Source organism: Seriola lalandi, unplaced genomic scaffold, assembly GCF_002814215.2.
Source record: "Seriola lalandi dorsalis isolate HSWRI2012SDOR001 ecotype SW California unplaced genomic scaffold, Sedor1 jcf7180002054267, whole genome shotgun sequence".
NCBI classification, from domain to species: domain Eukaryota; kingdom Metazoa; phylum Chordata; class Actinopteri; order Carangiformes; family Carangidae; genus Seriola; species Seriola lalandi.
In genome coordinates, this window is record NW_019524820.1 from 705631 (window position 1) to 731899 (window position 26269).

At 42.5% G+C, this 26269-nt stretch overlaps 1 protein-coding gene across 1 annotated transcript in view; it reads right to left on the reverse strand.

Moving 5' to 3' along the window:
• Nucleotides 1-814: 814 nt before the first annotated feature.
• cpamd8 (C3 and PZP like alpha-2-macroglobulin domain containing 8) overlaps nucleotides 815-26269 on the reverse strand; it is a 42220-nt gene continuing 16765 nt past the window's right edge. The window contains exons 23-44 of the mRNA XM_023405242.2: nucleotides 26126-26177; nucleotides 25715-26013; nucleotides 24793-24861; nucleotides 24552-24708; nucleotides 24186-24362; nucleotides 21814-21895; nucleotides 17931-18087; nucleotides 17382-17456; nucleotides 15035-15200; nucleotides 14281-14367; nucleotides 14020-14156; nucleotides 13770-13925; nucleotides 12966-13028; nucleotides 10860-11116; nucleotides 10669-10756; nucleotides 8069-8143; nucleotides 7793-7898; nucleotides 7472-7582; nucleotides 7181-7393; nucleotides 5380-5454; nucleotides 2877-3078; nucleotides 815-1956 (exon numbers count right to left, since the gene is read on the reverse strand). Coding sequence (XP_023261010.1) covers nucleotide 1956; nucleotides 2877-3078; nucleotides 5380-5454; nucleotides 7181-7393; nucleotides 7472-7582; nucleotides 7793-7898; nucleotides 8069-8143; nucleotides 10669-10756; nucleotides 10860-11116; nucleotides 12966-13028; nucleotides 13770-13925; nucleotides 14020-14156; nucleotides 14281-14367; nucleotides 15035-15200; nucleotides 17382-17456; nucleotides 17931-18087; nucleotides 21814-21895; nucleotides 24186-24362; nucleotides 24552-24708; nucleotides 24793-24861; nucleotides 25715-26013; nucleotides 26126-26177 — 2805 coding nt within the window. The 3' untranslated portion in view covers nucleotides 815-1955. The remainder of the gene's footprint in view (nucleotides 1957-2876; nucleotides 3079-5379; nucleotides 5455-7180; nucleotides 7394-7471; nucleotides 7583-7792; nucleotides 7899-8068; nucleotides 8144-10668; nucleotides 10757-10859; nucleotides 11117-12965; nucleotides 13029-13769; nucleotides 13926-14019; nucleotides 14157-14280; nucleotides 14368-15034; nucleotides 15201-17381; nucleotides 17457-17930; nucleotides 18088-21813; nucleotides 21896-24185; nucleotides 24363-24551; nucleotides 24709-24792; nucleotides 24862-25714; nucleotides 26014-26125; nucleotides 26178-26269) is intronic.

Consider the following 26269-nt stretch of genomic DNA (forward strand, 5'->3'; position numbering starts at 1 on the left):
TGATCTAGTCATAAACTGCCAACATACATCTGGAATACACCGCTGGAAATTAAACTAGCAACCCTCTTTTCCTCATCCTTAAAAAGTCAAACCAATTACCCAGATGCAGCTACAGTTAAGCACTCTTTGATCTCCCCTAATCCCAGTGATAATTTGTAGTTGGGATTTGAAGGACTCATTTAAAACGGTGAGCTGCCAGTTGCCAGAGGCCGCAGTAACCGAGAGGGTCGACAAGTGACGTGCAGAAAACAAACATTAAACTTTAACGGGCTCTAACTCTCTTGCGGCTGGTGCTTTGGTAACTCAAATCTAACACAAACACAGGACGCACATCCAAGCTTAGACATGTGTTCAGTATGTACAAGCTGATACACACACATGTACATGCTTTCTGTCTCTAACACAGTAGCTTGCCAGGGGTCAGAGAGTCAGTTATCAAAGCAGAGGGCCTTCTGAAGCAGCAGCGTTGTAATACAGCTCACTGCTGGCAGGAAATTATCTCCAGACTTAACTAGCCTTTCAAAGGAAATAGAGCAACACAGCCCTCATAAACAACTGCATGGAGCTCCTCTGCTAGTGGGAGCAGTGACGAGTACAGTGCCGCATCTGCAGAGATGGTAGCAGGGGGGAAGGTACTTCTTTGCTAAAGTTACACAAAGTGTAATGGGACAAAAAAACAAAAAAACATAACAAAACAAAGGAGGTGTGGTAGCAAAGTGCAGAAACCAAGGCAACACATATTACTGGTCAGACACATGAGCAAATCTTGTCTGCTTATTAACTACAGTGTAAATCCGACAAAATCAAAACCCTGGATTGTATACAAATTTTATTCTCGTTTGTTTTAAAAAGCACAATATTTGATATGAATCGGGGCTACATTTAACCAAATTTGGTACATTTACAGGAATTTAAAACTTCATTCTTGATTTTTAAGTTGACTGCTTCACGAATAAAAATTTAACAAAAACACAATAGCTTATGAACTGTACAATCAAATCTCAAGGTAGGTAAGGTGTAAGGTGACTTGAGAGTAGATGATGTTCGTGTCTTGATACAATAGTTTCAGAAACATTTCAGCTGGTGCATCCCGGTGCACCATTGGTCGAAAGACGCATCTCTTGTAACTGTAAAGTCCATGGTTTGAGTCGGCCAGAGGCCTTTGTTGCATGTCAGTCCCCCTCTCTCTCTCTGCAAGTTTCCTGTCAATCTCTACTGTGCTGTCTAATAACGGCAAAAAGCCCCAAAAAATCTCAAAAATGAAAAACATTTCAGCTTATGTTTCTGTAAAGCATATGGTTAGCATATGTCTTCTTCCAGCAGGATACCAGCACAAGAATTTCAGCAAACGTTTCAATAATTGGGTTAAAGCTTGCTATGAAAGAAAAAAATGCCTTTGATAGCACATACTGTATCTCTTGTTCGAACTGAAAGAACCACAAGGACAATAAAAGTAGAATGTATGGGCAGGCAATGACAAAAAAAAAAAAAAAAATGATATGACCTCTAGCTACAAATAAATACCACAGATAGAAAATATAACAAAATATTTTGCTTAAAGTCAGGTGTAATTACAAACATAAATACTTGATTATTTCTTCTAGTGATTATAAAGGCAGTACAGTGAATAACAAAGACGCTATGGTGCCTATTGGTGACTAGGAGTCTGGAGGAAGAAAAATAAAAGTCTGGAGGACACTATCTTAATAACAAGCATACACAGTCACATCCAACCACACACACACAAACATAAATGCATCCGCTCTATCATTCAAAACAATCTAAAACCTAATAACATACACTCGCACACAAAGTCACACTCTCATTCTCCAGACCCCACCATCTCTTCCTTTCAGGTTGGACAAGTCCCAAGTCTCTCTTCTCTTTCCATTCACTAGCATATTCACAAATAATGTACAATTTGGAGGTGGGTATGGCTTCACTCTGTGAGGGTTTCTGTGGATGACAGGAAAAAAGAACAAACATTCAGGAAAAGATTATCTTGTTAAAACTTCTTTCTCTGAACAATATAGATCTGTAATTAAAAACCTGTGGAGAGACAATGGTATTCAGCTGTCCTACACCATCAAACAGCTCTTTCTTTTGGATTACTGACGGACCAAATGTCATACCTATGGAAAACTGATCCATTAATGTTTTTAAAAAAGTCTACTTCCATGAAAAAAATAAACCCAACAATGAACTGATCCTCTTAAGTATTTCCTGTGTGATCAGCTGATTTTATTCCTCTGTGCCATAGACCTTCACTGTCTCTTCCAAAAAAACTATTAAAAACACACCAATGAGCCACACTGTTGCACTGTGTGACATATTCCTTCTTTGAGGTCAACGTGGGCACTGTAGTTTATTTTGAATCAGTCCCACAATCACTGTCCTAAATGCTAAATAGAGCACCCAAAATGTGTCCATCCACATCTGAAAATAGTCACCAACAAATACACAATTTAACCCTGTTTGTGCATTGTTTAAAAAAAAAAAAACACTGCCCTGGAGATCCAGTGTATTAATTAGTGGTTAAATATTTGTGTATATATCATAAACTGTACATTTGTGAACCAATTAGTAGGAAGGAATGATCCTGGGGGTGAGTGCTATAGACAGGGTAGGGAAGTCAGACAGTACTGAGAGATGGACTATACTATTGTTAGTTTTGGTCATTTCATGGGATTTCTTACCAATAACAAATATATATATATATATATATATAAACATTAGTCTTATCATAGACAAATTTGGCCATAGATCCTCACATTTATTCTGATCTACATAAGTCCCAGTCTAAAAATCACTGGCATGATGCCAGAAATCCAGTAACGCAGTGAAACAAACACAAACAACAACAAATCTGCTCGTACCATCGTTCAGGGGTGTTTTTTGTGTCCAGTGTGGGTAGCTGGGTATCTGCTGGCAGGAGCACCTTCTGCTCTACATCCTCCCCACCTTCAGGAAGGTCAAAATGGTCCCTTCCCTCTGCATCAGCAAGGAAAGGCTCAGAATCTGGGTCGTATTCATAGGAGTAGTAGGACACCTCTGCCATGGATCCCTGCTCCTCTTCACCTGGAGAGATCCAGTGTGGGGTGACAAATACAAACATGAAACTGAATGAGGGAGGGTCTGTAGAGATTAGGCCCTGACAATGTAGCCATTGAAAGGCTGATTACAATATCTGATATGTGATGACAGCCACTTGATCTAGTTGCTGAAGATTTAAGCGTTAGGTGTCAAGGAGCCTTAATATCCTGTACATCTTAAGGTCTTCAGCAGCAGTACCCCATCAGTGACAGTAGGGGTCCTTCCATGCTTAAAATGTTGTACAATCCCATAACATGCTACTTCAAAAATCACCCTTTTTGGATTAGGGCATTGCTTTATTAAATATTCATTTTAGATAGGTGCTCATTACAAGTCCCCCACAATCAGATTTTGCTTCTTTAAAAGATTGTGGTACACATTAGACTTCATGGTGAGTTCTCACACATAAACCAAAAAGATTATGTAAACGTTTGATTCTTAAAGTGGGAAATTTAAACATGACCAAAAAGCGTGGACAAGATGGGAAAAAAATCAGCTCAAATGAAGCCTGCAAGTTTGTGTATCCATTATACCATATGTTGTCCTCTGGTACAAGTTCACTAATAAGACAAGTCTGCACATGGAAGCTAATTCCAGAGCTCCAGCTTCCTCCACTGTTCCTGTGGAAACTGTCAGTTCCTTGGCACAACCCACCTTCACCTATTACACTCTCGGTGCACTTAGCGGGCATGTCGTCAACATTGTAATGGTTTACAATGACTGTTTTTACAGTACTTATTCAATCTAATCACCCGTGCGGTTGTCATATTGTAGGTGAGTGTGTGTGAGTCTGTGGGCGTATTTGACTATGTGCGTGTGTATACGTGTGTGCATATATATATATATATATATATATATATATATATGTGTGTAGATACAAACATATATGCATATACACAGTGGGGTCTCTTGGTCAAACTCCGGTCCATCTCCACTTTCTGAATGTGGTCTCAGACTTTTGAACCCCACTGTACACTTATACACACACATATCTGTATATGTATATGTATGTGTGTGTTTGTGTGTGTGTGTGTGTGTGTGTGTGTGTGTGTGTGTGTGCGCGCGCGTGCGTGCGTGCGTGCGTGCGTGCGTGCGTGCGCATAACAGCATTCCTGTGGTGAGTGTGAAGCATTAGCTTTTGTACTAAGGAGACCTTTTCCCTGAGAGCAGCTTTGTGAGCTGCAGCTACTGGGAGCTGCAGGCTGGAGAACAAGTCAGTGCAGGCTGTGCCACATCACACACAGACACACACTTGTGCACAATTCAGACACATAGGCAGACTTTAATGTTATATATCAGTAATAGCTCACACATTGCATACAACATGGAATCCATGCACATCCACACACAGCATGCATATACAGCATGCACACCTCTGCAACTTGTGAATGACTGCATTGCCTTTTCATGTTTCCATTGCCAAATGTAACACAGCTACATCCTCCCTCCACACGCAGCCAAACATCCTATCAGGAATTCTCTGGCTGCCTCTCTGGAAGTGGCAGCTGATCTAAGCTCATGGCACAGCAACAATTGAGCCTGCAGTGTGAAACCTATCCACCTATTTATCACACCGATTGTAGACATGATGTGGTGGCAGGGGAATGTGCTGCCCCACACCCCATCTACATCTCTACTTTCCTCATCTCATCCCTTCTCCCTTTCGACCCTGCTCCTTTCTTCTCTTTCGTCTTTCATCTTGTCTCCCGGTCATCCCCTTTTCACTATCTGTCTCCCTTTTCTTGTTTACACCCCCAACACATCATTTCATCTCTTTGTTTCTCACCCTCTCTTCTTCCTGCCCCATTGAATTCTCATTCTCCACATGTTAATAAAAAAAACCCCCACACAAACACACAAACACACACATTTTATTTTAAATGTTTATAATACGCATATTTATAATATGCAAATTTCATACCATCTATTTACACATATTTGCGCATGCCAACATTACGTGCCAATATGCCTGAAATTTTGGTGCTCTACATTTACATTTAGCTGACACAGAAGCTCAGATTGAGCTATCATGGATGCAGAAGCAGATGTAACATGCTACAGATTCTACGCAACATGCAAATATTAAAGACAACTGTCAAGTGAAAAGCTAGTTAGTCCTGTCTCTGCTGCTGGGTACAATTGGCCTCAGCAGGCAGGGGGAGGGATGGTTGGAGAGCAACAGAGAGGTGATGTGGAAGAACTTATGAGAAGAGTGTATGGGGAGATGGGAGGTAATGCAAAGCTGTGTACAGTATAAGTAGGGAAAGGCGTGGTAGATGAAGTTACCTGTGTGTACAGGCACTGAGGGCTGCTCAGTTTCCTGGCGTGCTGTCGGTTGCCTCTCCTCCACCGTAGTCTTCACTGGAAATACAAACACACATACACGTTTGATTATTCACGTCTATGTGCCTGCCACGGTACCTAAAAAAATAGTAATGAATTAAACAGAGTTTCAGTGTTACATAATCTAAATACTGCCTAGAAGCATTATCCACCCCACTGAGCAACACTTCTTGGCAAAACAATGATGTACACTCTGTCTCAACAGAAGCCTGCATTAAAATCTTTCCAAAAATAGCAGGGGCCAAACCATGGCCACAGGGGCCATGTGTGGAAACAAATTATATCTTTTTCCTTTTCAAAACGGGGAAATGGTGGCATGAATGTCCCCCACACAACCATACACAAACAAACAAGGCTAAACAAAAATACAATTCTTTTGATAATCTACACAGCATGAACCACTTGGCACAAACTGAGGTCTTTTCCCACCAAAGTTTTGTCTATGTCCTTTCCCAATCTGCTCCACAACATGAAGGCTCCTTTGTTGTTGGGCTGTGCGTTGGAAAGGAATGTGACAAGGATTTCAAAGGGCTGGACAAAAGCACTCTGTCATTTGGACAGAGCCCTGTAATACAGCAGAGAGTGAGAGAGGGTGGGGGGGGGGGGGGGGGGTAACTCTCCTCAGACAACTCATCCAGTAATCAGCGCAACACCTGAACAGCTGTTTCCACAGCTCAGATCATCGCACACACAGATGAGCATAGACACGAACAGACATACATATAGATGCATGCGCAATGGACATGAGGACGATTATGCACTGTTGCTGATAGCGGAGAAAAGTCAAACAACTATCCAGTAAAATACATAAGGTCACAAGAGTTCCCACGCTGACATAGACAAACACTCGTTTCTTCTGAAAGTTTGGCTGTTTCACAATGAAGTAAAAGGTACGACGTCTATGAGATCATTTCATCCAAGCTAGTCAAAGATTATGTTGATTTAAGAGTTGTTATTTCTGCACGTGGATTTATGATGATTTACACGGCTGCGTCAATGTTTTCCAACATCTCCTGGTATATGGTCAAGGATGACTCATCTACCCATTTATCTTTTTTCCACATTTCTATAGACCAGTGTCTATGGTTTTTGCACCATGAAACTTTCAAATGTGCATTCCTCTTTGTAATTAGGGGTTTATGCGCTGCAACCCTACTATAATATCCCTCTCTATGTAATTGTCGACAGACTGTTCTTGCTGACACAGTGCGATCACATCCTGCATTGACATTCTCAGTCACCTGAGGAAGAGATGCCTGTCTGTTTTTCCTTACATGTCGCACTAATCACAGTCACTGATGTCTTCCCCATAGAACAAAATGCAAATGTCCCTTTAGTCACTGTTTCTACTGAAACACTAGCCAGTTGAGCTGCTACCTGGGCCCCAATTGTGAATCCTCTTTCAAAGTCACTTAGATCTCATCTTGCTATCTTGATATAAAATCAGGATCAACTGGGCCTGCTCAGTATGTTTATACCTGCCACTTTATCACCTGCCTGCAGACACAGAATATGTACGGGCGTAACATCCACATTTCTAGTCCTGCCTTGAAGCTCCGATTTGCCGACTGTTTCTCCAACTAGCAGATCTGAACTGAACCTATCTGAGACGTGGGTGAAGACTGAGATGTCTAGAACCAGGCTATAGTGGTTGAAGTGGCAGCATGAGTGAATCATGGAGTCTGACTGAAGTGAGACTGAGGTCCAGGTGATGTCAGGTGTTGTGCGATGAGAGAGCTCTTACTGTGAGGACATTGGGACAGTGGAACCTGCTTGATGCGTGTCCCATTTCGACAGGCAAACACCTCCATCTGACACTGGTTCTGGTAGAGCTGCCCATCTGACCCACAAACTGGCTCCCCGTCGTAACCACAGTCCCTGTAGCAAGTGCACCGCTCAAACTGCTCCTCCTCCAGACAGCCAAACACATTGTTGCACTGGTTTGCCTGCACAAAACCTACATACACAAAAAAAATTAGGATGCTCAAGAAAACAAGGTGTATGTGTATCATTAAGGATGTAAAATAAATCTCACCTATCCACTGATTGGTTGAACTCTCCACCTCATTGCAAGTAGGTCCATCACACAGCTCCCGTGCTAGCGGGCTGCTCTCGCTAACGTTGTAAAACCGGGTGGCCTCGAAGGCTGCACGACAAGCAGAGACCCACACCGGCACATTCACACATCCACACACACAAAAAAATGATGACGCTCACCATAACTAGGTCATAAACTTAAAAAGAAATTCAAATTTCAACAAAAAAAGAAGACACTTCATAAATCATGGTGAGTTAGACGTTTTTCCTGCTCTGTAACTTTAAAGAGCAGTACTTAAAATATTCATCAGAGGCACACCTGGTTCGTAGTAGTCATAGATCTTGACCGGAACAGGCGCTGTCTTGCCCACAATGTATTCCCTGACAGCTTGAAAGGCCACACACGTCATACACTGGCTGGGAATCTAAGCAATATGCAAAATGTGGACATTAAAACACTTTTACACACACTTGAAATACTCTCTAACCCTGTGCAAAGTGAATTTCTCCTCATCCACCATCTCTATAGTATGCTTTCACATGTGCACATCCCTGAGACACATCCCAGCAGTTAGGAATCTGGATTTATACTCACCTCATCAAAGTAGAACAACACTTTTCTCCCACTCAGCTCATATCTCTTTAGACCCACTCTCTTATCCATCAGCAACTGTCGAGGAGGACACAAGTAAACAATGCTCAGTATGTAGAAAAACACACAATCAGAACTGGACTGAAGCAAATCTGCTGTGTAGAGTCATGTTGGAAACCAGCTGAACATGTAACATGCCAACATCTTCATTTGACAATTAAACCAAAACAATTTTAACAAACATTCCTTCATTCTGCTTTAGTTTTAGTTAGGTGTACCTAATAAACTGCCAACTGAGTGTACGTAGTAGCTATGGACATGCACATGAACACTAATCAGCACCACAGTGGACTGGACAGCTCCACCTCACGCTAATCAGGGTTTACTATTCACAGAGAATTAAATCTAAAATTTTAAACATAGAACAAAAACCCTGAGTTGAGTACAGTAGCGCTAGGTTAACATGTTCGAATGGTCCCACAAGCCATTTGGACATGTTGATACTAAAGAGCAACCCATTTTACACAATGCTAGATGTCAGCTGTCATAAATCTTTTAACTGGTGTACTTCCCATTGCCTACATGTACAGTTCATGACTGAGGTGTATCTAAACACATTGTGTTGTACAGTGCCCTCACCATCCTGTCAGGTTCCACATGGTCTGCATTTGAATGTGCTCTGTGAGCCACAACTGGAATGCAAACCATATGCAATCTACCATGAAATGAAGGCTGGGGTGGAAAATGTGGAGGTCACCAATCATGGACTTGGCTGGGCTTATATTAGCTGAAATCAACAAGGGATCATAACTTTCCTCTGGGATAGCCCGTCCAGAGTTGTATACTAAGTGAATTAATTGTATTTCGTGAACCTTGTGCACAAAAGTATAGGTGGATTAGACATGCATGGCCATTTCTAGTAAATATGAGTGTATGAATGAGTAATGAAGACGCTGTTTACTGCAAATTCGGATGTGTGCATAGAGAGCCAGCAGAGTTAATTCCCCCCACAGGGGGATTTTTCATTCTGTCAAAGGTGGTAGCCTTTGGACAGCAGGGGTTTATGAGGTGCTCAGCCTGAGCTGGCGCCACTGAGACACACACACTCTCTCTCTCTCAAACACACATACACTATACAATTGGTCTCTGTTTACAAAAGCATTGTTTGTCGATCTAGCAACTAAAAATTGCCAATGAACTCCCATAGCTCAAATGTTATACCCAGAGTGTGTTCTGGGTCGTTAAACAAAGCTCATTATATTGGGTGATAAGAAACCATGGCTGTGGTAGCTCCCAGTCAGTCACTGGGCTAATCATTCATGACTACAGCATCCATGAAAGCAACTAGACATGACTGTAGAAGCCAAGCTTGCCACCATAAATTGAGGAATGTAAGCGGCAGTCGGGCAGGCAGCAGTAAAACTCCAAGGGAGGCCAGCAGGGGTGTAAACTGAGCTTGTTAGCCACTACATCTCAGGTTAGCCTAAACTGACACACTCACAGCAGTATATGTGTGCATGTATGTGTGTGCATGTTTAACATCTCCCCAGGTAGCCAGAGAGGTGGCTCTTTTAGAGGTGGAAGCCTGCAGACTAAGACCCTATAACTGTCTAGTAATGAGGGACAAGCTTCTGATGGGTGGCTGGGGAGCTGACCTGGATCCAGCCCCTAAACTTTCCTTTTCTTTCTCTCACTCTCTATCAGTGTAGCCATTTCTAAATTCACCCATATATCCTACCAATGTTACTCCTTTTAATTCAGTCCTGTGTTTATTACAGTGTATCTGTTTCTTTCTTTTGTCTTTTGTAAAGTGTACAAGTTTTCTCTAAGCCTGCACCTCATGAGGCCCAGTGAGGTGAGTGCGTTTGGTCTTGTGTGCCCAGAGAGGCCCGATGGCCTCTGACCCTGAGACATTGTAACTCCACAGGGCCCGAGCTGGCTGGTCTTTCTCTCATCATACCTAAAAAAAACACCATAATAAAAAGGACCCTCTTCTTAATGACCACTCTAGTGACTGTGAACGTTCCAAACACATGTACACGCATACAGACATTTGAAAGACTTTCAACTTGCCAATGTTCAAAACACACATTGCTTAGAGGACATGTCCCCATTTGAAGGAAGTCTTCAGGAGCTGAACAGAACAACAACTTTAAACAACAATGAAGGGAATGTCAGGTAAACACTTGACTCCTTCCTGCTCCGACAAATATTTACATCAAAACACCTTCCACTGTACCACAGGAATAATGCCCATATCCAAGGTATGTGTGTGTTTTTTTAAGGACGCATCCTGTAAGGGTGTGAACATGTACACATGCATCTGGGGTCTCTAAAGGAAACAGGCGGAGTCAGATAAATTCCATGACGTACTGCTTTTCATCAAATGGCCTCCAGATGTGGATGCATCTGTCTTTCTTTCTACCTGTCTTTCAGTTTGGCCATTTACCTGACTACTTCCACTGCAAGTCTAGCAATCTCCGAGCCAGTATGACCAACAACAATATCCGATGGGTATCTATGGATCTGTGTTTGTTCATGATGATGTACAGTCTCTAAACCTTTAGCAAAGTTTGTGCTTGTGTTTTAATTTGATTACTTACCCTTTCTAGACTTTCCACATCTGCTCGGAAACCGGAAATCATGGGAACTTCTATAACGGCCATGTTGGATGAGCCTGAATGGAGCCACCTAGACAGAGAGTCAGGGGTCAGGATGAAGATCGGGCGTTGTGAGCGGCAGAGCTATGCATACAGGCCCACTTCTTTATTTGTATACACAGCGTGTGTTCTACCTGGCACAAACTTCAAGGGAGATGTGGAAGTCCATTTTGTCCTGGTGGGCTGCTGGGTCGTCGTCATCGATGGGTGCCCGCCGCTTCCGGTTGAGCTCAGAGCGGTTGTCAGCACGGCTCCTAGAGCGCGACGAGGGATGGCGGGAAGACGAGGAGGGGGCCTGCAGGTGACGCTCCTGAAAAGGCTCTTTCAGGTCTACTTTGAGCTGGAAGGCTGGCTTAGACACTGGGTCAGGTACGTTGTAAGACACATCGATCTACAGGAGGGAGTGCAGGGAGCGCAGTGTTTAAGAATGTTTTCCACCAAATTGAGACTTTCAATTCTCAAATAGAGCAGCCTGTCTGGATCGCAAGGAAAAACAAACACAGGGGGATGGCACAGTCAGTCTGTTGGTCCTCCATCTTGCTCCAAACTGAAACACTACAATAACTATTTGCTGAATTGCCATGAAATTTTGTACAGGCATTCATGGTCCCCAGCCTGCTGACTTTGCTTTGATTCCCCAACTTTTCCTTTAGCACCACCTGCAGGCTGACATTTTTGGCTTTTAGTGAAATATTTCTATTAGATAGAATACCATAAGATTTGGCTCAACATTCATGGTCCACAGAGGATGAATCCTACTTTTCCTCTATTGCCACCACAAGGTTTATATTTGTGGTTTTGAGTGAAATGATATTGGATGAACATACAAAATTTGGTCTAGACTAAGTCTTGTTAATATTTCCCTATGTGATTAGGACATTAGCTCTTGAACTGGTAATCCCAAATATTCCCCTTGCACTGGTTGTAGTTTTACTTTGTCCTATGAGGATATGGCCAATAACAAGCAGACACCTTGTGTAGCCCTGATACTGAGACATAGAGCTGATGGTTTGTCACAGTGGCTGCTATCAAAGCAGGTCTTCATTTGTTTGCCAAATATTTGGTATGTGTTTGAGGAAGCTATTTCGTAAAATAATATTTTTGTATGAAGGAACAAAATTAATTAAATAACTTCTTGACAGCTGTGTGAAAGACACAAGTTTTGGCATCGAAGATTGGCAACAAACTACGTAGAGTTCAAATATTTAGGACCTCCGGCTTTGAAAACACTAGAAAAGCAGGAAAAAAAAGACTTAGGCAGCAGTTTAAAGCATAAACCACAAATCATATTCACTGGACACAAGACATGCATTCAGCAGACTACTATTTCAGCCTGAGGACAACTCGCTGCTTTGACGCTCTTTTTAATTTCACAGAGGATTATTATTGCCAGAACCGTACAAATCATCCAGTGTGATTTGTGTCCTTTGCAAAGCTACTAAATAATAATCCCGCGGCGCAGGACGTATACTCATCACATACAGTTTGTCTACAAACACGTACACAGGCAGGTCTCTTTGATAGCCCCGCTGTTGTATTTCATTAGAGCCCAGGTGCTGCTGGCCCGAGGGTCTGTCAGAGATGTGTGTTGACGCACAAAGAGGTGTGGATGGAGGGAGAGTAGAGAGGGAGCGAGGTGTGAAGGAAGAAATCGTATGTTTGTGAGTGAGAAACTCGCTGAGGAGAACGAGTTGGAAGACGTTTCAGGCACCGCACAGCACAAGACAACATCCGCTGCTCTATCTGGCTCTGCCTCAGTCAATTCAAGCCGTACCTCACACACAAGTTTCTCAAAATAGGATTGTAAACATCCAACTTTGATCGAGCATGCTTTTTCATTTATGCCTTGTTTGGTTTTAAAGCAAACATTTAAACATGGGTGATAAGAAGAGAGGACAGAGGTTCAGCCAACAAAGAGGAAAATGACTCCCTCGGTTTATGAAAGGGGTTTTTTGTTTGTCTGTGACAAGGTAGAAGTAAACAGCATCCTGTCCAGGGGACCACAGGAATCAACAGGGATGATCAACACATTCCAAAACAACTGGCTAAACTCTACCAGATTACTCCAATTTACAGGGAGGAATTTGGGCATTATGAGGCGACGGCAACTGACTCTCCCCTGCCGGGAGATTCTTGCTGTGAGCCAGTGAATAAGCATAACATTACAGTTCCTTTTTGAGCAATGTTCAAGACTGAAAATGTGTCTGTTTGTGAAAGCTCGTGTGTGTAGCACTATATACCTGCATGAGACAGCAGCCTTCTCCTTTAGCGCTCACAAAAAGGCCTGTGGGGATACTGGGGATCTGAAAAAAAAAGAGAGAGACAGAAGAAAGAGAAAAAACAAAGAGAGTCAGAGGGGGCAAGGAGAGGTGAGTGAGTCATTTATCAAGTGAATGAATGCTGTAGGCTGCTGCACTGCCACTAGTGGTTCCCTGGCTACTAACCAGCAGGGCTTAATTGCCCCCAATTAAGCTGACACCACTAATCACAGCGGAGGAACATGCCCGGCAGAGAGAACATACTGCACTCTCACCTGAACCACTCTAGCTCATGGAGCACTTTTACACACACCGCAGTGCTGACCTAGCACCGCAGTGCCCTGGGTAAAAGTCGGTTTGTGCACACACTGTCAGGTTTGTAATGTGTGGGCAAACAGGCCAATAAAACATAGCCATTAAATCAACAGACCAACTACGTGCTTTTGGGCAATCCAGCTTGGTTTAGCTTGGCAGTGTGAAAAGGTTCTGGCTACTAAACAGCTGGATATGGAAACAGAGATTAATGTTCAGGGCCAGAGTAAGGCATAGTTGCTCATCAATCACTGTAATCAAGAGAGAAACATTTGTAATTTGCTTTAAAGTGCAAAGGTTCTTCTCTGAAGTATCAGCAATCATTAGTAGACTTGACAATTAATGCAGATACAGTCCAGTCGACCTCGACAAACTGACTTGTGCTTCATCTGCATACAAAAACACTGAGGAGCATACCACCATACCATACCAAGTATTTATACTACTATTCACTGTTTCCATGGATGCGATTACCTTGGCACTCTGGAGGAGCTTCTTGTTGTCCCTGTTGAGTTCAAAGGTCTCCTGGAAGTCAAGGTTGGTGGAGGCCAGTGAGATGGTGAGGTTGACCCCTCCCACATAGGACAGGATGGCGTACTCTGACAGAGCCTGCAGAGCCACACACGTGTCCTGGCACAGCGGGTGTAAGAAAAGTCAACTTTGTATTATTGCTGCTACAAGTGTTTGATTCAAAAGAGAAGAGAAGCCAGAGAAACAAGGCTACCTGTGTGGAGGAGAAGCCGCCCAAGGCATTCCTTTGCTGGGAGAGCCATTTGACCACAGGCAAGGCAGAAGCCACATCCCCCAGGAGGGTGTAGGTCAGTAGACCATAGGCTGTCATCTCCACCTCTGCTGACACCACTGGGTAAAAACAAGAACTGATGATGAAAATTCTTATTTGGACTTTGCATTTTATTTTGGGGAATTACAGACGGGCATCAGGTATTTCCAACAGAGAGGTAATATTGATGGATGTAAAGTATACCTGACTGAGAGAGGCCATCACTGAATCCCATGAAAGTGTCCTCATCCGTCATAGTGCTGCCTGTCAGACTCCAGTGGGTGAGTCCATCTACGGACACAAACAAAGGGAGATTAAGACAGAGAGGGTGCAAAGGGAACATCCCATATCATATGACTCACTGTATCATTATCCTAATTGTCTGAATCTTTCAGCAACTATGCAACCAAGCCCTGTGCCTTCATTGTACTTGGCAAATAAAATGATTATGATCAACTAAGAACATTTTTGTATTCCCCTCAACTCAGTCAAATCTGCAAAAACTTGCAGAAAGTTTCAGTCAAGAGGAAGAGAAGGAAATGGCCAAAGGAAACCAACAGTGAGATAAGAAAAAGAAAGGAAAAGGGAGGAGTGGATTGAACTACTGAGGACTACAACAGCTAGTTTCACAACTGTTTCTGTCCTATATCTTCTGTCTGACTGCTTTTCTAACTGTGATCAGCCTTTGAGCAGGAGACTAATTGTAAATCTGTTGCACTTTTGTATTGTCGTAAAGACTTGATCAAAGAAATAAGCCATATATTTCTACATTTCTGTACACTGTCACTGTGATCTTTTTAATGGTGCATTAGTCTTGTTGCTACAGACCACTTTCATTCAACATCTGGTCTTTGCTTGTCACCTTTTTACACATCTGTTGTCCAGTACTTAGCTCTGAATGAATGAGCCTCTGGTGGCTTGTTAATCATGTTGCTCACAGTGATGAGTGTGACGGTACCTTGAGTGATGGCCATGTGGTTGAGGCGGCGCAAGGCCAGCGGGGCGTAAGGGCTGCGTAGCAGAGCCAAGGCGTATGCAGACAGGGCCGTGGTGTATGGGTCATCGGCAGAGTAGGTGTTGCTCTCCAGGAAATCCTTGGCTTTGGCCACTGCCACCTTCTCTTCCTGGATCAGACGGGACAGCATGCAAGACAAACACAGATGTGGTAGTGGTAGTGATCAATAGCTTATAAGACATGTCAAAGACAGACTTTTTTGTTTAGGCATTGTACCACATAAAAAAACATGTTAGTGGCATGTTTGCTGGCAAATGTGCATGCCTTGACACATTTATTTATGTATATTTCTTCTCCCACTGGTGCTGTTTAAATAGGTATTTGAAGTGCTTTTTCAGCATGTTTTTCCACCATTTTTGAGTAACTGGTTAAAATAATAAAACATCATTCAATACTTCACTTACAGTTTGCCTTATTATGAAGGTGCCAATCTACATATACATAAAATCATAAGGACAGTTTATTTTTGGAATTCCTGAGCTTTGCTTTTGCGTACTACATACTAGTACTGGAGATACTACTACAGGAGAATGTTTATACTGGGAAAATTGCAAAATGTGAAATATTTTAAAATACCAGGACACAGACTAAAATTGACAAATTTTTTAATGTGTGGTGTTGATAGAGGATGTGCTGCAATGCAAGACACAGCTGAAAAAAAGCAGTGACACTGAAAAAAATGAAAATTGTGAATGGCATCGTGATGGTTCCATGGACAGTTTAGTACACAAAAATCAAAAGTAATAAAATCTTTTGTATATCACTACCTGTGAAGTTTTCCACTTTAAGTATATTTTTTGGGGGCTTTTTATGCCTTTATGATAGCACAGTAGAGAGAGACAGGAAATGGGGAGGCAGAGGGGGGGGGGGGGGACATGCAGTAAAGGGCCGACTGTCAACATTATGGTATAAGTAAAATATAAGATACAGTGTCTTTCATCTCTGTACAGTAGTGACTTTTTCTTTTATTATATTCTGTTTTATCTGCTGCAGCAATCTACTGTAATTGCTCCGCAGATATGCTCAGATATGCCTCTTACATGACATGATCTTGACATGACTTTGGCATACCTTGACACACACACACACACACACACATCCACGTACACGCACGCACACATGCACACACACACACACACACACACACACACACACACACACACACACACACACACACACACTTGCTTAGTCAATCATCTCTGTCAGTGTTCAGCTGTTTACAGGCTACCCTGTCCAAACTCTCCTTTGCTGAGATAGTTATTCAATAAACATTCATTTTGGCCATTAAAAAGTTGAGAGTTGACTTTCATCTCATGCAGATGTGACCTCCCCTCTCATCCATGAGATGATAGGCCTCCAGAGCCACTCACTGTAATTGCAGCAGTCATCTTTTAATTAAGTGAAATTGGAGGGGGGATGGAGATTCTGCTTTGATGTGAAGGATACCTTTTCAGTTTTTATCAGTTGTAAAAGGACAGATTCTCAGAAGAGGCCCTTTGGGATAGATAGCAGAGGAAACGAGGAGAGACAGATGGATGGAGAGGAGCCAGGGAGAGGAAATGCTAAATAAAGAGTCAACTATGTGGACAAATTGAGCGAAAAGACAAAAACAATCAGATGTTTAGCAGCTTTTATGTTGCAGGAATTTCCGACACAAGCTGAGGACAATCGAAGCAGAAAATTTTGAATCTTTTAGCGACTGACTAGCACACACGGGGAAGTTGTTCAATCACTAAGGATGGCTATTAGTAGAAGAGTTAAGAAAAATCACGGCAAAAACAAAGAGAAAAGCAGAAAGGATAAAGAGAGGAATGTAACCTAGGTGTCTTTCAGGCGACTCAATTGTCTCTGCATGTCAGCCTAAATCTTTTGATGGAGTTCAAAACGTGATTAGATATTAGATTAGCAGCACTGGGGCATAACAAATATGAGTAGGCTGACTGCCAGCACATCCATCTTCACAACTATCAGGAATGCAGTTATATGTCCACACACGACCCAGGCTGGTAGGATGGGCTACAGGAGTAAGTGGTGTAACTGGGACAGGTAGCGAACTACGTGTTGCTCTTAAAAGAGTTTCACCTGTGATCCCACTGAAATCATAAATCTAATTTTACAGCACTGCATCTAGAGTGTCAATGACAAATAAGGCAGAGTTTTTTTTTTCCTGTGGGTTTAATTACCACCAAATGAAACACTTTTTGGTCCATTGAAAGTTCAACTCTAAGGAGTGTCTGTGGTGTAAGAGGCAGAGGCTGCAGTGAAAAGTTGTTTTTGTCTGAGTGCTTACCTCTGTTGTTATTCCCGTCTCCAAGAGAGCTGCGACCACATAGGCCGTAAGTGAGATCTTCCCATGGATCCCTCCCTGTGGACAAAAACACTCATTAGCTTTCAGTTACTTTCACAAATGGTACAGATCTCCATCTCGTAATATTCACAGGAGTCCGAAGAATGTTTTTTTCAAACATTCATCTCATTAAATCATGTAAATTCTAAGGCAGTTTAAAAAGGCCCACCCCTGGAAAAGACATCTTAGTAAACAACACTTCAGCCTTCACTTGTCCCAAGTGTAAATATTTAGTTAGCTGGAGGTCTGACGTTCCAAAATTAGCTTTCACCTGACACACAAACACAACACACTGAAAACATAAATATCCAGAGGGATGTGGATTCATACAATAAGGTGAAAGAATCGTAGGAATGGCAGCCTAACAGTCCAATCGAAATCCATACTGTCATTGTCTCAGAGAAGAAGAACAAATCCCTCCTCTTCAACAAGACCTTCTGCCTTTAAGCCCACCCTCACCCCCACCCCACATCCAACTAGACACAGGCGTACCTGCAGGTCTTTGTTGAGGATGCGTCCCATGGCAGGGAAGGAGCCATCATCCCTCTGATGCTTGATGAGCCAGGACTTGGCTGCTCGAAGCTCCTCGGGGTCGATGAAGATGAAACCTCGAGATTGAGCAAAGGACTTCAGCACAAATGCTGTCAACCTAGAGGAAGGAGACGTGGAGGTGGAGGGGTGAGACAGATAAAGATGGGTGAGGGTAAAGGAAAAGAGGAAGGAGATAAGAGGGGAGAGATAATCAAAGATTCTTTAAAACATGTGCTGGCACATCCTAAAAAATACTTAAGCATCAAGAGTTTGAAAGCAATGGAGTGAGAAGTTTTTCAACCAGTAACACTCTTTCAATCTGTCAACAGACGAGGAAGGGGGCTGATAGTGAAGAGTGTAGATGGAGGGATGTTTTTGTCAAGAGGACTGGTATGTATAGACGGATCTGATGAAATGGAAAAAAAAAAAGAAAGGAAGTGAAGAGAGGAGGAGATGGGTGCGGCAGGGTTTGATCACCGCTACAGGATGCGGCAGCTGTGCTCTTGAGAATGTGAAATCTCACACAGGCCAATCAAGTACGTTTCTGCATGTGAGTTGGAGATTCCCCAAAAGCATTCCGCAACTTATACAAACACGGATCCCAGGGACGAAGGTTGTGAATCTGGCCGGCCTGGGAGTGCAACTGAAAATTTATGAGCCGTGGTTTTAGTGGGCCGCGGTGGAGAACGACCAGGGGAATCACGGAGAAAGGCCAAGGTCAGCCCTAGGGGACACGGCTGAGCTAATAAACACACACTCATCCATAAACAACAGACCTCCTGGTAGTGGTCGAAAGCTGCAGTCTTTGAACAACAACTCCTCGGTGACAGCAAGACATTCCATTACAGCACTCCTGACTACATCTGACTTATAGGATGAGGCAAGCTGCTTACCATAAAAAGACAGAAACACAAGATGGAAATGAAGAAATAAACAAACAGGTCATGCTCTGGTTTCTCAACGCAGCTCGTAAGTGAGAGCATGATCCAAGTAAGAGCACCAGGGGAGATGAGTGGGAAAAAAAGAACTTTGCTCTCATAAAGCAAAACATTAAATCTTCCCTGGCTGAAACCTGGATGTTATTCCTCCCCGGAGACAAAAATAGGGACGAAGCTGCAAGCCTGTTGGAATTTTTATAATGTTAAGTAATATCGTGTCACAGGCTTTAAATGTCGGGCCCCAAGGAAAGGTACTGGAAAGTGTAAATATGATTTAGTTTGGGGAAGAAAGGAAGCACTAGACAGACTCACTTCCACCACTCAGCCCTTGGCTGGGGTCACCCTCTCCAGATTATCCCCCCTCCACTTCTTATTTCACCCGTTTTCTAACCTCTCACTCGCAGATCCCCTGTCCGAGCTACCCATATCCAGCTCCACACTTCAAAGGGTAGATCTGAAGTATTTTTTTTAAAGACAATACATGGATGTGCTGCATGATAAAAACTAGGTTGATAAGCTGAAAGGGGAATGTTATGAGTTGGACTTGGAGAAAGTGTTCCTGACTCCTGTTTAAGTGGGGGGATTTTTTTGTTTGTTTTTTGTTTTTTTTGCATTCAACTACTGAGATGTTGCTGGTGTGTTGTTTCAGAAAGCACCCAGAGGTGCATTACTTAAACTGGATTACGAAAACATATTACTAACAAGGGGTTAGAGTTAGGGATGACATCATGGATCAGGTGTTACTTCTGCTACTATTGTAACCAAACTGGGGAAATAAAATCAAGACACTAGTAAAATGTTAGCAAATGTCTGCTTGTGGCTGTAATTTCTCTGTTACCATTTGGTGGATATGTTTATATTTTCAATTCTGAGGATTTGCTCTGCAGGCTGTCTGTGGATGACAGCTTTGTGACAAGCCCACACGACTTAATATTTAGTGAACGTACAGACCACTGAGGGCTTTAGTTTTACAAATGCACATCTTTACAATGACTCTATAGCCAAGATGTAGCAAAAGAAAGGAACAAACACTGGCTTTTCAGTTTGGCACAGGACTGGAAATAGATATTAGGTTAATATAGCAGTAGATATCAGTTCTTTCAATCTCTGGTATTCAGCCCCCAATCCTGCTAACTCTGTCAGATCAGTCTTTGGGCAGACACAAATGCCATGCCAGCCTCAACATGTAGAGCCAAGGACTGAGACTTCAGAGAAAATGAAAAAATATACTGCCCCACTTTTAAGGATAATTATAAAAGGAGGGAGCAAACTTTTGACAAGTTTGTTAAAAGATATATTTCTTAGTTCAGCTGTGACCTCCGCTTTCTCTGATAGATAATGTGGAAGAACATAAGGAAACTACAGGGCTTCCTTTCTTGAAAATTGTCTTTAGGTTTAATGAGAGAGTTTATGCACTGTCGCCTTGGGCTGGGATGTGTGTAAAAATCTGATGAGGATAATAGTAGAAGATGACATGATTATAAAATCCAAAGAGTGAATCAGTTAGGTATGTGGTTCAAAGTGTTACAGTTGGGGTCAGAGGTTAGCGAATAAACACAGTAAATGAATGTATGGCAAAATGCGACCTATGCATGTATGCACAAACCCACACCCAACCACAACATTCCCCTTCAGTCTGTATTGCTGTATTTGCAAAATAGCAGGCAGTTTTTATTCAAGTCAACATAAAAAGGAGCAAGGGGATGAGAACCTACTCTATAACCCCCCCATCAGTGTCTTCCTGCTTCTGAATTACATTCAGTCAGTGAACTTCCAGCCCGCTCTGTGCAGTGTTAATAGCCTTTGCAGCAGAGATGGCCAGCATTGCACACCAAACAATTACTGCCAGCCCTTGTCATTATGTTCATTCTTTTCAACACATCCTGTCAATTTCCTCTTAGATACATTTTTACAAGCTGGAATACATTAACACTGCATTACGGGAGCTTTTAAGCAGGCAGTAAATGCACTGCTCTACTTGTGAACTCTGGAACCAAAACAAAAGCCGGGCTTGTTTTGGATGCAAACATGTTGCTGATGGATTCATAAAGTGTCTGATGCAGGTTTACTGAAGGTTCACCATCTGTGTTGTGCCCACAACCCACACTTGTTGCCCCGGGCGCCAAGGAAAACTCCAAACCACTGCTTGTTACATCCTCATATCCTCTCACACTCAACAGGGGAAGAGTTCAAGGTTTCCATGGCAGTTTAATGTTACCAATTACACCCAGGTAGTGAGTCATTAAGAGGCATGCGCCACCTCTTTTCACATTTTCGAGGCCATGTCAAAAAAAGAGCAGAAAGCCATTTGGTGAAGTGGCTCCAGACAACTTATAACAGTGTCTCCAATAGTGGCATTAAGAGCTTGTCTGTGGGGCCAAAGCAGCATGGGTCCACTCAGTGCGACGGATATGAACCCTGATTAACTGCAAATAAATCTTGACAGCTTTGCCTACCTCAGGGATCCAATTATGCAGTTTGTTTACGATTCTCAGTTGTTTATGTAACCTGCTGTTTCACAGTGTTAGCTCTATTAAATATCATAATACCCACCTCAGCTCATAAATCAACCAGAGGTATGCACATTGTGCATGGGCCTCACAATGCAAGCAGTGGAGCTCCCCATTGAGAGCATTGATTTCAGTTTTATAAATATTATGAGATGATTCTGTCTGCCTGCCTGCCCCCAGGGAGTGTAAACATGAAATAAAAACTCACCAGTGAATTAAACACACCAACAGGAATAGATTAATTTGAGCACAGCGTACTGAGATGCTGATAAAAACTTCATTGCTTTGGCTGGTAATCTATGTCCCAGTTAAAGCTGAAGAATGTGGCTACAGCTAAGTGTAGTTTGGCTGGTATGAGTTGTGTAAACTTCAACAGTTACCCCTACAATGACTTACCACATACTGCCAGAGGAATCCCTCTCTCCGAAGGCACTGTAGGATCCATCCTGCCGTTTGTAGGTCAGTTGTCTCTGGTAGCCTGGATAAGAATAAAGAATGGCTGAGAAATTACAAAAATTATTCACACGCTTTTTCAGATTTTACAGTGCTTTCAAAGTCTGTAGGAAATCCAACTGAACATTTTTTCTCTCCATCATTGCAGATGGTTAAAAAAAATAGACTAAAGCAGACTCAAAAAGCATTCCTAAGGATTCTTACACTCTGTGTGTAATGGGATAAATATACACTAACTGAAGGAAAGAAAGACGATATATTGAGAGTAAACCAGGAGGCACACTCTGGGGCTCAAAAATGAAGCCAACACGTAAGTACCAAAAGCTGCATGGTTTTGGTCCATGTAGTTAATTTCCCCTTTCGTGGCAACTGTACAGGGGGTGAATTTTTATAAAACCGTTTAAATCATATTAAGGCTTAAAGTTATGCATAATTGAGGGCATGTCGCTTTGAGTGACAGGTGGGTGAGCGTATGCTTGCCACAAACTAGCATGCACTGAAGTCTTTTTGCCCTTATTTGGATTAGCTGGGAGTTAGGCGGAGTAGGGCACTGCCAAGATGGCAACGGTAGAGGAGCCCACTCTGACCTTGAAAAGTGCTCTTAAGGAAACCTATGGACATCAATCTTCATTTACAACACAATGTATGGAGTCAGCAGAATTTAAAGTAATCTGGATTTCATTTTCTATCAAGGATCAGGATTTTAACCAAAGGTTCTTCTTTCATCATATGATCTTTGAAGTTCAGGCAGAGGAACCCACAAGCAACAAGCTGAGACTGAATTCTGGGCTAAATTTTACAGGTGGTATAAAGACAGGTAAAAGCAGCACATGTTCCATTGTCCTGACCTTGAAATGCCCTTTGGCTACTCAGTTGTTATTTTTATGCACTGTAAAGGGCACAAAGTACAAACATGGGAAGAGAGGTTCAATGAGCTGCATGCAAATAACATGAAGCATAGTGAACTTCACCCAACTCTCTTTTGCGTAGCGAGCTGCACTTAAATATATGCACAAAAATACCAAGTGTGCTTGGACATACCCTTGTTGTTGTTGCGCAGTTAATGAAGCATTGTCAAGACATTGTGATTATGCAATTGTAACAGAGTAACTATGCAAAGGCATCCAGGTGCTCCACACTGTGATCAAAGAGGGTGATTCAAGCACAAGCCACTTATTTTGTTTAAAAACCAAACAAAAACCAAACAAAACAATATGCTTAATATGGAAATAATATTACATTTGTTCTCATATTTTAGAAATTCCCACCTTGTGCAATGAGTTTTTTTTTTTGAGTAGTCAATTCTGTCAGCTGAAGGTTAACCTCAATATTATTTCCATGTCAGGATGGCATAGAATAAATCTTGGACGTTGCCACCTGATCAAGGTATGCGCACAACTCTGCAGGGTGGCCTGCCCCTTGTATAGCACACTAGGAAAAGTCTACTCTGGGAATTTCTGAAGGTGATTCATCTTTATAAGGGGTAAGTGGAGAAAACAGAGGGGGTGGAGGAAAGACTGGTCTGGGTAACTCTGAGTAAAAACATCCAGCTTCATTCCAATCCATGATCTGGAGTATTGAGTGGCAGCCAGGCCAAGACTCCTCTGTCAAGAAATCCACAGTTCCACAAACAAAATCCATTATCCAAGGTAAACTTCACTCCAATAGTTTCCAGAAAACTCAACAACAGTATACACCTTGCCAGCAATTAGAAAACATTCCTTCCTCTCAGCATGAAACCACTTTGTGCACAGCTGGGCTAGAAGGGGTTTGACTTGTTGAGATTTATGGCACACTGTGAGAGTTTCATTGACGCTCTTGTTCCCTTTGCTTAAACAGCTGCTAGCTAACTGCTGCTAGCTAAGGATCAGCAGGGATTTGGGAATGCAGCGCATCTTTGGATAAACATGTCATCTGTTATGTCAGACAGGTGAAATCTGTGGTACCAAAGGTGAACCTTCAACTACGTGATATTAGACTAATTAGCACTACTGATACTCAGCTTCTAATAAATAAGATTTATAATAAATATAAACCATTACATTTTAAACATTTTGCTGGTAATCGTATACAAACCAATGTACAGTGAATAAATAAGAAGAACAAATCACTTGAAGATAGATTATTAAAATTACAAGTAATCAATAGTAAAGTGTCTAAAACACAGGATAAGAAGAAGAAGGAGCAACAAAAATTCTTTCTAAAGCTTAGGGAGGAGATCTTTAATCCACTGGGATAAATTTGCATTAAAAGTATGGTCTAAGGGTGCAGTATATTATGAAAACCAGAATGTAGTTAGGTTGCGGTCTCTTTACCTTGCAGCAAATAGTCAGTTGCTTCATTCTCAACCTCAGGGCTGAGCTGCCTGGTCTTCTGCAGGTACTTGAGAACAAAGACATTGGGGGCAAAGTGGATCATGTTCTGCTCCCCACATCCAAATGGCAGCCGCAACAGCTTGTCCAAGTTATTAAGAGTTGGCCCCATGACATCCCCTGATATAGTTGCACAGACACACACACACACAGATAGTTATTCAGACTGCACAATGTACTGAATTTTAGTTCCACTCAAATGAAAGCTTGATAGATCTACTTAAGCCAAAGTTTTACGGATATAGATAAGCGTATGATGGAAATAACAAATCATTCAGTGTGTTACATATAATAATACAGTACTAATACCAATCATAAATGCAGTGGCCCTTTCAGATCCAGGAACCATGTTGTGAGGGACCCCCAGAGTGAAGGCCTCATTGTGGTTCTCATCAGAGTCTTCTTTCCTCCAGATCTTAAATTCTCCAACTGAGCCCCAGCCTGTTGAGAAGCCTATGTGGCGCACCTGGGTGGACAAACAAATTATTATCTAAATCATCTGAAGAGAAAATACAGCAACTTGTATATAAAAGCCAAAAGAGAGTCTAACCTGTCCGGGGAACTGGCCCGCCCAGTGGAGGATCACTGACTCATTGGATGGATGTAAACCATGTCCTACCTGGAGAGTGCAATAACAGGCTAAAGGAAAACACTTCTGGAAGAATACACATTTGTAATTAAGAGTCCATTATATTGTTTTTATTTGTATTCTATGGTTACACCACAGCTGCTCCCTGTAAGGATCAGAACACAAGTAGAACTGTACACAAACAGACAGCAGTCAACAAGAAAACATTACGAATCAGTGAACCCACTTTAGAAAGCAACTGGTGCTGTTTTTGGGCTCCCTCACACTGAGCACTAATAATGTCCCTCTGCCAAGTGTTAGTGACGCCAGTGTGATTCACTCACCTCCCACACACAATCACAAACACAAACATACAAACAGACCCATGTAGAGAGCATTTCCTCCCTGGTACTGGAGTTTAACTTCATAATCACATTAAACCAAAGACCATGCATGGCCAAGCCCCACAGCTCATTAACCCTAAAATGCCATCGTCCCCAAGAAAATAAATGAATCCCATTGGACTGTAATGTGCATTGCTCTTCTGCGGGCTTTTAATTGCTGCCTTTGGTGAATGGTGCAAAGCGAATGCCAGGGCTGGGGCCGGGAGGCAGTGTGCCAGCCAGAGAGGGCCATGCGAGCACCAGGCCATGGATCAACGAGTGTCCTCAGTGACATCAGCCCGTTAAGCGTGACCTTACCGGAAGGCACGCCAGTAAAAGTGGCGCCAGTCCTCCTAACACACAGACCCCATGGCCTGCTGAGTCTTTTTCACCCTCCTCTTTTTCTGTCAGAGAGTCCAATCATGATCTGAAGACAAATCTGTTGCACTTGGTGCAGGACATTTTCAGGGCTCTATACTTGTAGGAGGATATTTTCCTCTACAATCCCTTTATCTCCTTACCTGTACCACGCCTCCCTTCCAACTGATCCAGAAGCTGCGGAATTCGTCCCAGGAGAGGATGCCTTGTGTGGAGGCACTGACCAGGGGCTCGCCCATCTTGCCCAAGGAGATCCAGGAGCGAGTGTTTTGCCTTCCCCCAAGTACGATCTCTAGCATCTCTGCACTGTCGTGGGGGCTGGCAGAGAGAGCAAAATGGGCATCGTTGTGGGTCTTCACTGCAACCTGGAACTGGTTCATCTTGGCCGGCTTTTTCACATACTGATACTCATATTTGTTGGGAGTGGAAATGTGGATCCTCTCTGACAATGGAAATACAAAATACACTCAGGCACTTAGGGTTAGTAAAATTTACCTTATCAACTGTACAATAATATATCAATATATAATAGAGGAAAGTGTGTCTGCACTGACCATTGGGACAGAAGAAGACACTGTAGGTGTATTCTCTGGGCAGGCCCTCTGGCTGCAAGGAGGATGAGGAGAGGAGACAGATGTCACAGGAAAGAAAAAGAATAAGGAAAAGTGGAATACAATAAGAAAGTGGAAAAGGTGTAG